The sequence below is a fragment of the Delphinus delphis genome, chromosome X (genome assembly GCF_949987515.2).
Source record: "Delphinus delphis chromosome X, mDelDel1.2, whole genome shotgun sequence".
Lineage (NCBI taxonomy): Eukaryota > Metazoa > Chordata > Mammalia > Artiodactyla > Delphinidae > Delphinus > Delphinus delphis.
In genome coordinates, this window is record NC_082704.1 from 83,563,282 (window position 1) to 83,576,178 (window position 12,897).

The window sequence follows — 12,897 nt, forward strand, 5'->3', positions numbered from 1 at the left end:
AAAAAGTGAAATAGCCTATTATCTGGAGAATTTCGTATCTGTTGAACAAATGAGTGAGTAGAGAAGACATGGAGCTATAGACCTCTGGCGAAAGTCACAGTGAAATGGGGCTAATAGAAGACCACTTCAGCAATGGTGCAGCAAGGAGCTCCAGAAATCCACTCAATAAAATCAGTAAACATAGGCAAAAAAATATATATATAAAAATCAACTTTTGGGTAATTCCCAGGTGGTCCAGTGGTTAGGACCCCGTGCTTTCACTGCCAAGGGCGCACGGGTTCCATCCCTGGTCAGGGAACTAAGATCCCGTGGCACTTCACCCCCACGCCCCTAAAAAATCAACTTTTTCAGAATTCTGGATTTAACCAAAGGCTTGCAACAATCCAAAAAGCAATTATTCAAGGAATATGACTGAACCTCCATGAGAATACTGAGCTGTATGGCATTTTAACTTGTTCTATTCTAATCCCCATCTCGTCACCTCCATAGTAGCCTTGAAAAATAACAGCCTGACAACAACCAGTAGTTGTGAAAATCTGTAGCCTAGAAGCCACTGGAGGGGGCGGACTGGGTTTGAGGTCCCCAAAAAGCCCCATTCCCAGAGAATTGTCACAATTTGACCTGTCTGGCAGTTCTTGGAAACACCCACTCACATGACTCATCATTATTTGCCCTGGCTTAGAGCTCACTTACACACAAAAAAGCCTTTTTTTGTTTTAATAGACTTTTTTAAAGAGCATTTTTGGTTTTAGAGAAAAACAGAAGAAAGTACAGAGAGGTTCCATATACTACCCTTCCTTCCTCTCCCCCTGCCACAGTTTTCCCCTATTATTAATAGCTTTTATTGTTGTGGTACACTTGTTACAGCTGAGGAACCAATATTGGCACATTATTATTAACTAAAATCCATAGTTTACAGGAAGTTCACTCTTTCAGTTGTATATTGCATAGGTATTTTGACAAATACGTATGCCATGTATCTACCATTACAGTGTCATACAGAAGCATTTCACTGTCCTAAAAACCCCCTATCCTCCATGTATTCATCCCCCATTTCTTACTGTCTCTATAGTTTTGCCTTTTCCTGAATGTCATATTCATGGAATCATACAATATGTAGCCTTTTCAGACTGACTTTACTTAGCAATATGCATCATAGCTCATTTATTTTTATTGCTGAATAATATTACATTGTATACATGTACTAATTTGTTTATCCCATTTACCTATTAAAAGACATCTTGGTGGCTTCCAAGTTTTGGTAATTATGAATAAAGCTGCTGTAAACATTCACGTGCAGGTTTCTGTGTGGACATAACTTTTCAACTCATTTTAATAACAAGGAGTGTAGTTGCTGGATTGTATGGTGAGACTATGTTTAGAACTGTCAGACTGTCTTCCAAAGCATCTGTCCCATTTTGCATTCCTACCAGCAACTGGTGCTGTCAGCGTTTTGGGTTTTAATCATTCTAATAATTGTGCAGTGGCATCTTGTTGTTTTAATGACATATGATGTGGAACGTGTCTTCATATGCTTATTTGCCATATATATGCCTTCTTTGATGAGGTTTCTATTCATATATTTGGCCCATTTTATAATTTGGTTGTTTGTTTTCTTACTGTTGAATTTTAAGAGTTCTTTGCATGTTTTGAATACAAGTCCTTTATCTAATATGTGTTTTGAAAATATTTCCTTCTAGTCTGTGGCTTATCTTTACATTCTCAACGGTGCCTTTTGCAGAGCAGAATTTTTAATTTTAATGAAATCCAACTTATCAGCTTTTTCCTTCTTAGACTATACTTTTGCTGTTACATCTAAAAAGTTATCATCGGGGCATCAGACAGATTCAGGTTAGGATCCAACTACCCACTCATTTGCTATGCTTTATGACTTTGGGCAAGTCTCCAGAAACCTTCGTTTCCACAAATGTAAAGTGAGATGATACTTGTTCAAGCCAAGATGAAATAAAATGATAAAAAGCCCTAAAAGAGCAAAAAGTAAAATTAAGAAAGAAATAAAAGTCATCACCAAAGCAAAGTTTACCTATGTTATCTTCTAGAAGTTTTATAGTTTGTGTTTGACATTTACGTCTATGTTCCATTTCTAATTAAATTTTGTAACAGGTATAATGTCTTGGTACAGATTCATTGTTTTGCATGCGGTTGTCCAGTTATTCTAGCACCATTTGTTGAAAAGATTATTTGTTATCCATTTAATTGCCTTTGCAGCTTTGTCAAACATTAGTTGACTATATTTGTGTGGGTCTGTTTTGGGGTTCTCTATTCTATTCCATTAATCTATTTGTTTATTCTTTCACGAATAGCACACCGTGTTGATCAGTATAGCTTTAAAGTAAGTATTGAAGTTGGGGAACTATGAAAAACCACAGTTAACAAATTTATTGGTAAAAGACTGAATGTTTTCCCTCTAAGATCAGGAAAAAGAATGTCTGTTCTCACTACTTCTATTCAACATCGTATTGGAGGTTCTAGACAGGGTAATTAGACAAGAAATAAAGAAGAAATCCAGATTGAAAGAAGTTAAAACTATATATATTCACAGATGACATGATCTTGTATATAGAAAATTCTAAGAAATCCATACAAACTATTACAGCTAATAAATGAGTTTAGTAAGGTTGCAGAGTACTACTAGTTCAGTATACAAAAATAAATTGTATTTCTATATACTAGCAATTAATGGCCTGAAAAATTTAGAAAAAATCCTTTAATAATAACATCAAAAAGAATTTGAAAACTAAGGAATGGATTTAAAGTGTAAGACATATACTGAAAAATGACAAAACTGTTGAAAAAATTAAAGATGTCCTAAATAAATGGAAAGACATCTCATTTTTACAGATCAGGAGGTAATAATATTAAGATGGCAATACTCCCCAAACTTATATATAGATTCATTTCAGTCCGTAATCAAAGAAACTCAGCTGGTATTTTTTTAGAAATTGAAAAGCTGATTCTAAAATTCATATGGAAATACAAGTGACCCAGAATAGCCTAAACAATCTTGGGAAAGAAGGAAACATTTGGAGGAATCACATTTCCCAATTTCAAAACTTACACAAAGCTACAGTTATCAAGACAGTGCTGTCTTGGCATAACAGACATATGGATCAATGAAACAAAACTGAGAGTCTAGAAATAAACTCTGATGGTCAATTTTCATCAAGAGTGCCAAGATAATTCGATGGGGAAAAAAATTAGTCTTTTCAACAAATGGTGCTCTGAGTATTGGACATCAACATGCAAATTAATGAAGTTAGACCTTTACCTCACATAATATGCAAAAATTAACTACAATGGATTAAACACTTAAACGTTACAGCAAAAACTATAAAACACTCAGAAGAAGACATAGGTGTAAAGTCTCATGATCTTAAATTATTCAATGATTTTTTAGATGACACCACAAGCGTAAGAACAAAAGATAAAAACAGATAAATTGGATTTCTTCCAAATTAAAAACTTCTGTGTTTCAGAGGACACCATCAAGAAAGTTAAAAGACAATCCACAGAATCAGAGAAAATATTTGCAAATCATACATCTGATAAGAGACTAACATCCAGAACATATAAAGAACTTTTACAACTCAACAATATGAGAAAACCCAATTAAAAATTGGGCAAATGACTTGAATGGACATTTATCTTAAGAAGATATGCAAGTTGCAAATAAGCACATGAAAAGATGCTCAACATCATTAGTCATTAGGGAAATTCAATCAAAACCACAGCAAAATACCACTTTACCTCCACTAGTATGGCTAAAATAAAAAAGGCAGACAAAAGAAGTGTTGGTGAGGATGTAGAGAAATTGAAACCCTCAGACATTTCTGGATTGTAAGATGGTACAGCCACTTTGGAAAACAGTTTAACAGTCCCTCAAAATGTTAAACATGGACATACCATGATTCAGACTTAACACTCCTAAGTATATATGCCAGAGGATTGAAAATATATGTCCACACAAAAACTTCCACATGAACATTCTTGTCAGCATTATTCATAATAGCTGGAGTAGAAACAACTCAAGTGCCCATCAATTGATGAATGGATAAATAAAATGTGTTATACTACAATGGAACTTTATACAGGAAAAAAAAAGGAATGAACAACACAGATGAACCTTGAAAGCATAATCCTTATTTGAAGACAGTCACAAAAAGCTAAATATTGCATGATTTGACTTGTATGAATATCCATAATCTACAGAAAAAGAAAATGGATTAATTGTTGCCAGGGGCTGGGGTCAGTGAAATGGAGATTAACTGCTGCTAACGGGCATGGGGTTTCTCTTTACGGTGAAATCAGTTGTAGTGTTTTTTGCACAAATCTGAATATACTAAAAACCACTGAATTGAACACTTAAAAACGGTGGCTTCTATAGTATACAAATTATATCTCAATAAACCATTCTTTTTTTAAGTGGGGCTAATAGCTCCTGCTTTATAGTGCTGTTGGGAGCATTAACTGATGTTTGAAAACTTGCAAAATTAGGCACCCAAATATTTGGTGAAACTGAAGATAAATTTCACCTGCTTCCTAACTTTGCCCAGAATTGGACAAAATATACTACCTAGGTAAATGTAACAGAGCTCCAGGGTCAGAAGAAAGCTTAATCACCTGATCCTTTTGCACTGACACATTGAATGGAGTTCTGGCCTCTTCACTGGGGGAGCTGGGACAAGGTGGACTCTGCTCTGTGCTTTCCCTTTCTGGACCAAGTAACTATTTCTCCCCACCCACCTGGGAAGAATCCCATACACATACAGTCCTTCACTAGCAAGCATGCCTCCATCCTCCCAGAGAAAGATTTGAGGTACAGATCTCTCACTTTGGACTTGAGAAAAAGTGCTCAGCTGAAAGAAATGTTTCAAAAGAAAAGAATCCGTAACATCAGCCACAACTGATTCTGTCCTGCCAGTGTTTTCTTTGGGTATTCTGACAAGTCAGGGCTTAATGGATAAGGGGACCAATTAACCCTGAGCCCTCCATAAACAGATTAAGTTTCAGACATATTCAGGACTCAAGGGTAGGAGACCATGATTTCCTGAAAATTCCAAAGAACACTGAGATGCTGAATTCAGAATCTGGTCTGGTGACCAAGGTCTGTTTTCAGGCCTGTTAGGTATTCGTGCCTACCCCAGCTAGGCTGGGGAAATGACTGGCCTGGAAGCCCATATTTACATTCCCATTTTAACTCCCAACATATATAACAATTCCATGAACTGCCTTACTCAAGAACACAGCTGTCACATTCTATTGTAACCTGAATCACGATTTTGAAATAATGGGGCACAAGAATTCATCTTACTTTATATACAAAGTATATCTTGTATTGCATTTATTCCAATGGAAAATGAGATGTGAACATTGAAATAGTCCATGTTAGGAAGGATGCGTCCCTCACAAAAAAAATAGTGTGACTGTCCTATGTTTGTATCCATCAAGGACCTACTATGTGCCAGGCTCCAATAATATGGAAATGGATAAAACACAGTTGAAACTCTCAAAATGAGCTCCATCTTTTGGCAACAAAGACAGTTACACTAGAGTGTGTTAAAGGAAAACAAATAATGCTGTGAGCACAGAGAGGGAGATCCTACCTGAGTCTGGGGTATTATTGGGGCGTTGAGATGAAGAGAAATGCCTGAGCCCATTCCTAAAGATACAGTAAAGAAGACAGATGGACAAAAGGATGCTAAGGAATAGCTCCTCAGGCAGTAGAATAAAATTTGTATATTTATAGACATGTAAGATGTTTAGCTTAGCTGGAACCAATTTAAGGGGGTGGTAAAAATGAGTTAATCTACAATGGATAGGGGATAAAGAGATAGGGATTTACATTTGGCAAATATATGAAGCCACCCTAAATCAGTACCATTCCACTGATAATTACCATAAGACAAGTCAAGGAACAGTTGGGCAGGGGAAATGCCTTACTGGGCTTCCTCAGAGGGGCCCTTTGGTGAGGGCTGATTGCTAGCAGTGCTGCCTTAAGAGAGAACTTCATTGGAGCCTCCAGCCTCACCCTGGGGGATTAGGGTTGAGTTCCTGGCCATAGCTAAAGGGAACAAATGAAATAAATCCCTTCCACCCACTCTCTCCGAATCCCCAAAACATTCAAGATTTTCTTTAACAACAACAAATGATTTATTTGCAACACAGCCCAGTCCCCATCATTTCAATACAGCACAGGAGTAGGAAAGAGTCACACTGCAAGCATCATTTAGTTCAAGGCAGAGTTCCATGGCTCCCAATACAGCAAGCCCGTCTCCCCCAGAGACCCATGCCCGGAGCCCAGCTGAACACACGAACAGGCAAGCTCAGAATGAAGTCGGCCCCAGGCCTCATCACATTTCACCCTTCCCCCACAGCCCTTTTAAGCTTCCTAACTGCAGCCTTCTACCCCCTCCACTTCTAACCAGGCCAAGTCCCAGCCTCCTAGCCACCAGGGAGCTTTCTTTGTGGGATCATTATCAGGGGTTTAAGGGTTACCTAAAATGAGAAAATACCCTGTGAAATCTATTGTTCCATAGAAAGTTTAAAACGACTCCCCCATACATAATCCTAATCAGCAATGACAGCTCTTTATCTCTTCACTATAGACACAGGCGATTTTGAAGTGATTGTCATCTCAGCTCCATACACATTTCCCTACTGGCCTTATTAAAGACTGCTCTCCTCACCCTAGGGTGTAAAGGAAACCCAGGTATTTCCCCCAGGTTCAGAGCCTGAGAGGAAAAGCCCTGATGGCTTAGAAAAAGATTCCCTTCCTTCTGTTGCCCTCAAAAGATTTTTATGGAGATTATTGCCTAAAAGTTTTCTAGTCCATCTGAGAAATGGTTTTAGATTTAGAGGGAAATCCAAATACAGAAGCAGGCAGTCTTTCCGATATGGTACTAGTTTCTAGGATTCAGAAGGCAAGGAAGAGGAGTATAAAATCTCAAGTTGCTTTCTTCACCCCAAATCTTCTAGATCCTCAGAAGATGGACTCTAGGACGATTCTACCTTTCCCAGGACTTGACGGTACAATTCCTAAAGTTCTACAATCATGGACTGGTGACGTTTGACAAAGTCACAATAAAGAAAAGACAAGAAAATAGAGAGGGCCTCTCCAAAGGAAGATCTTAAACATTAAGGGCTCTGACTAATGGTCAAAACATACTGATGTTTGATATCAGAACTATTTTTATAAAGTAAAGTAGGGGAAGAGACTTAAGTAACAACACTGAAGGCAAGGAATAGAACCTATAGATTGGGTAGAGCATCACTTGCAGCTTTAACATTAATATTAGTTTATTTTAAACCCTTTTCTAATTTCTCAGGCAAACCTGAGCTAGCTGTACTTTTGCTATCACCTGCACGTGCAGGACTGGGCAATCATATCCTCATATTCCTTGTACAGGATACTCCCATTTGCTTCAATCAGAAGAATGCTAATGGGAACATACTTATAAGGGACACAGGAGGGCTGAGGGATGCTCTGGTCCACCAGCTCATTGACAAGGTTCTGGATGATCGCATGATTGGGAGAATTGAGACCATAGTGTAGTACCCGAGGGCAGACTCCCTTACAATAGTTTGGAGTATAGAGATGGGGAGCAATGATCCAGTGATCCCAGCCCAGCTGCTGGAAGCTGACTTGGAAAGGGTGGAGGGAACACTGGTTACTTTCAGGCCCATCACGCTCCCTGGAGGGGCCAGGAACCTCAGATGCGATACTGCCTGCTTGACGAGCCCTCCGCAAGAGAAGAGAAGGATCTATTTCCGTAAACTCTTCCAGGCCTCTTGGGAGAAGTTTGGCCTTCTGAACACTCTGAGTGTCATTGAAATAGAGTAACAAGAAAGCAGTGTCCAAGGATGAAGTGCCATGCCACCGGAACTCAAGAACCTCACTACCTCTTGGCCGCTGACACAGGAAGCGGAGTCGTAGAACCCTGTGCCCCTTGTGATTCCAGAGATTTTGCCCAACATGTTGCGTGATATCCATCTCTGTCCAAGCTTCGGGCAGTAGGGAAGGCTTTGAGGAGCCACTTCCTGAAGAAGGAAAGTGATCGGTTGGGCTTTTCTGGACCCAGGGCTCCACATGGCAGGAGAGGTGGGAGTGAGCTAGGTGAAGTTGATGGCGGTAAACCACAGTGGCTCTGACTAGTTGGTATGCTACCCAGTTTGGTCTCAGAGGAAAGTCCAGGGTCTGTTTGTGCCAGGGGCCTGCATCAGTAAGAGGGAACAAGAGCAGAGCATTAGCTTCTTACCTCCTAGCCTGAGTCTCGCTCAAAAACCTGCTCAATGCAAACTGACAAGCAGCCCTAAAATGAATTCAAGATCATAATAATAGCTATCATCTATTGAGCACTTACTAATGTATTAGATGCTTTACATACGTTAACTCTTGAATCTGCAAGAGCCTTATGAGATAGTTATTTTCCCCATTTTGTAGACAAGGAAATTGAAGCTCAGAGAAGCTATGCCAGAGGACGCACAGCCAGTGTGTTAGAATAAAGATTTGAGCCCGAGTATTTTTCCCTTAAGACAAATTGTGTCTAACTTTTAGATCACTCACAGCACCAGGCTGAGAAAAACACCTCAAATGCAGAATTGTGTATATATATTGTATGTATTATTAGCTGACTATTAAAGGTGACCAATAAGGAGGGTTATTGAGACATACATGAATAACAAATCCTCATGCTATATCACTATACAGATGCAGCTTTAGGGTGACAGTCCAATACTGGGGGCTATGGTCTGCCATCACTTCAAATCCGGGGCTGAGATGGCACAAAATAATTTTGTCTATCTACTCCTAGTGGGGGCAGGTATTTACCATTTCTGCCTTCTATTTGAATTTCTTCTTGAGCAGCTATTCCCTTCTTGGGCCATTTCCCCCTTAACCCTCAGTCTCTCCCTTTTCCATTCCTTACTGGAAATGATTCTTCATTTACCCCATTCATTGTAAATACCATTTTCAACAAGGCCCTGTTCATGTAAATATTTCGTTAGCTAAGAAGTCTACTTAGAAGCTATATGCCTTAGTGATTAAGAGTTTTAATCTAAACTGTGATGCTGACACCCAGTGGCCAAAGTGTTGGAAAGCTGGGCTTGCAGTGCTCTGACCTTCTGCGCCCTCTCCTGGCAAATGTCAAGAGCAACAATTACAAAAACCACGCACAGCAAGAAAAAGCCTGTCATCTTCACACATCAGTAAACATTCCCATGTTAATTTACATATTATTCACCTAACCTTCCTTCTCCACTGAATCCAGGAGCCTGGAATTCTTCAGTAGGCCTGGGACGCTCAATATAGAAACTCTTTAATGTTTTGATGCATCAGGATTTTTTTTAATATTATGTATCTAAGTTTCAGGTGTAAAGCATCATAATTCAACATCTGTGTACACTACAGTGTTATCACAATCACAAGCCTAGTTACCATCATCTGTTACCACACAGTTGACTCCCTTCACCTATTTCACCCACTCACCCCCCACCCCCTTTCCCTGGTGGTAACCACTAATCTAATCTCTCTACCTGAGTTTGTTTTTATTTTTTGTTGTTCATTTGTTTTGTTTTTTTATATTCCACATATGAGTGAAATCACACATCAGGATTTTTTTTTTAAGTTCATGTTCCAACTCATGCTTAATACACCCTTAAGTTTGGGGCACTTAGATATCATTCAGACAAGGCCCAAGCCAGGCTTGTATTTGCTTTCTCAAATTACTCCATACTCCCATCCTACAATAATCTTTCCAAGAGACCCATGCATACATCTGCCCCACCCTGCCTGAAAAGGAATCCAAACCCAGCCTCTAACAGGCTGTCTGGTGAGGAACTGCCCTTTCCTTTCAGACCCTGACATCACATATTTCCTGAAGCAGGGTGGGGTTGCTAAGGATCAGAGCCAAGAAGGGTCTGCTCAGAACTTTTCAGGGAAATGGCTGACTCACACATCCTGTGTGATTGAACCTGGAATAGCTCTCCAGGCAAGCTCGATTCAGCTGGGTCATCTCCTGATGGAAAGATCAGGCCCAGCTCTCTTGTCATCCATTTCTGGATCCTTTCCAGAGTCCCTAGATGCCGGTATGTCCCACAGTCAGACCAGGGTACTGGCCTAATTCTAGGCATCTTCCTTTCTAGCCTCATATCATCTGTACAGAATTGATTTGTGCAGCTCCCAGTTGCACTTGGGAATGAAACCCAGATCCCTTGAAATGACCTCTGAGTCTCATATCCCATTGCTCTCCACAGTCTCACTAGGTTCCAACCATCCTGATCTTCCTTCTGTTCTTCAAGTCGGACAAGCTTCTTTCCACCCTTTAGGTCTTTGCACATGTTGTTCCCTCTGCCTAGATCAGACTTCTCCTTCTCGCTCCCCTTCTCATGCAGAGCTTCTTATCTTACAGACCTCAGCTCAAATATCACCTCTTCAAAGATGCCTTCCCTGACGATCCCATGCAAAGGGAAGATCTCTTTGTTATTCTCTATCAAAACCACCTATTTCATTCTTTGATAGCATTCACCACAATTTACAACTATCCGTGTTTACTTACTTGTCTCACCCATGAGAACCATGCCTATCTTGATCATATTCCCGCCACCTAGTACAATGTCTAGCACTTAGCATTTGCCAAATAAATATTTGTTGAGTAAACCTCCACCCACACCAAGTTATCTTCTTTTTCCTTAATCAGAATGCATTCCCCTCCTTGTATGCATTATCTCTTTACTCCTTATGCAAAAGTCCAGCTCAAATACCACCTCCTCATTGAGGTCTTCCAACTGTCTCACTGCTTCCCTCTCCTTGCACTAAGCAGCAACCTATTTCTTCTTTGGAGTCCCGGGAGCCCTACTGCTTATCCTTTTCAAAGCATTTGCCACACTCCACCACCATTGTGTGATTACTTATCTATCTATTCTACCATAGTGGGGGCTCCTGGAGGTCAGGGAAGCGGTTATTTGCCTCTTTATACCCAACCCAAACACAGTGCTTGGTGCTCAATTAAAATCTGTTAAGCAGTCAGCACAACAGGGTAATTAAAAGCACAGGCTATGGAGCCTGAAACCCTGGGTTAGAAACCCAGCTCTGTTAATTACTAGCTGTGTTACATTAAGCCTCAGTTTCTTCACCTATAAAATGGGTATGTTCATAGTACCTACCCTGTATGATAGTGAGGAGGATTAATGAAAATAATGTTTGCAAAGTACTTTGCCCAATGCCTGGCACATGGTAAGTTCACACTAAAGGTTAGTTTAGGGAAACGGTAGTTGTTTTACTTGGAGGGAAGGAGGATAAATCGTGTCTGTTGTAATCGCTGAGACTAGCAAAGTTGTCTGTTGTAATCGCTGAGACTAGCAAAGGCTTAAGATTGATCTCACCAGGTTCCCAAGATTTCCCTGAATGATGGCTTTCTGCATTTCACAGAGAGCCCCACACTGCAGGAGCCCACTGCTGCCCTGGAACAATGTCTAATGCAGATGTTTAAAGCAGAAGCAACCATAATGGGAACAAAGAAAACTCCAAAATACATTTGGTACCAAAAACCCGAAGTAGCAACCACAGTCTGAATAGAAAAACTGTTTGGTGTACAAGGATATCAGGGTACCACATTCAAACACAAGTAGTTACGGACAGACAGACTTGAACTCAAATCCTGTCTCTGCCACCCACTGTCCTTGTGACCTCTGCAAGTTATTTAACTTCTCTCTGTGTTTTACTTCTCTTATCTTTAAAAATTAGGCTAAGTGCTCCAGGACAGCTAATGAGAGTAGCTGTCATTAAGGATTAAATACGATAGCAGATGCTCACGGAGCCAGGTATACAGACTCTCAGATGTGAGCCTGTTTCTGTCCTTTCTGAGGCCTTGTAAATTTCCCCACTTCAGCATCCTGTACCCTTTGCCTTCTAAGAATAAAACAACACAAACAACCCTGCACAGGAATGTATATGACTATTTCTCAATTATAGCTTTCAGAGATATAACAAGCATTAAGACTTTCTTTGAAAGGTAGGAGCTGACACATTGCTCAGTTGCCCTGGGGCCTGGGAGAGCTTCCTCAGGTAGGCCCCAAGGCAATCTGTTCTTAAATTGGGCCCCTGAAGGGAAGCAGGCTTGGAGCCAGCTTCTCCCAAGTTTGCCATCTTTTGAAAACCAAGCCTGAGAAAACCACCTTCCAGGCAATGAAGCCTGACAGTAAACTCGCAGATCCCCTTTTCTCTACACTCTTCTTCCCCATTTTTCTCCCCTCTAGGACAATATGGTATGATAACTCACCTCTGAGAGGTCTTGCTACATTACCCAACGGCCTCACCAGCCTCACCATGGTGGCCCCAATGGTGCGGTTCTCCCTAGGGTGCCCACTCTCATCAGCTGAATGCTGGTACAACTCCAGCATATACCGCAAGGGAGGCCCTAGGACCCGTGGCTTCCTCTGCTGCTTGCCAGGGGCTTCTTCTAGCAGTTCCCGAATCAGGGGCAAGGTAGGGGCCTCAGGCAGGAGGGCAACAGAAGGCTGCCCTACCTGTGTCATTTGGACCACGTGTTCCATAAAAAACACCAGTCCCCAAAGAAGGATTCTAAGGATGCTCAGGAGGACCATCTTGAAAGGCTTGGTGTTCAGCAACACTTTCCAGCACAAGCCCAAAGGATGCCACTCTGACCCTTTCCTTTCACACAGGTAATAGCATCCAGGCTCCACTACCACAAAGGATAGGGCAAGAAAAAATGAAAGGCAGGCAGGCAGGTCCTATGTTGCTTCCTCTAGGAGGATCTCCTTGACCAAAAGGAGGTCTTCTAAATTGTCCTCTTTGCATCAAAACAAACAGAAACGCAGGAGGGACAAGGCAACATGCCCCTCCTGCTCTCCAGGGCCAGG

General features: G+C 40.8%; 1 protein-coding gene across 1 annotated transcript; it reads right to left on the bottom strand.

Moving 5' to 3' along the window:
* Positions 1-7,375: 7,375 nt before the first annotated feature.
* BMP15 (bone morphogenetic protein 15) lies at positions 7,376-12,642 on the bottom strand. The gene is made up of 2 exons (XM_060001912.1): positions 12,297-12,642; positions 7,376-8,232 (listed from the first exon to the last, which is right to left on the bottom strand). Exons 1-2 carry the CDS (start codon positions 12,619-12,621, stop codon positions 7,376-7,378), a joined length of 1,182 nt encoding a protein of 393 aa, XP_059857895.1. The 5' UTR covers positions 12,622-12,642.
* Between the last annotated feature and the right edge of the window lie 255 nt (positions 12,643-12,897).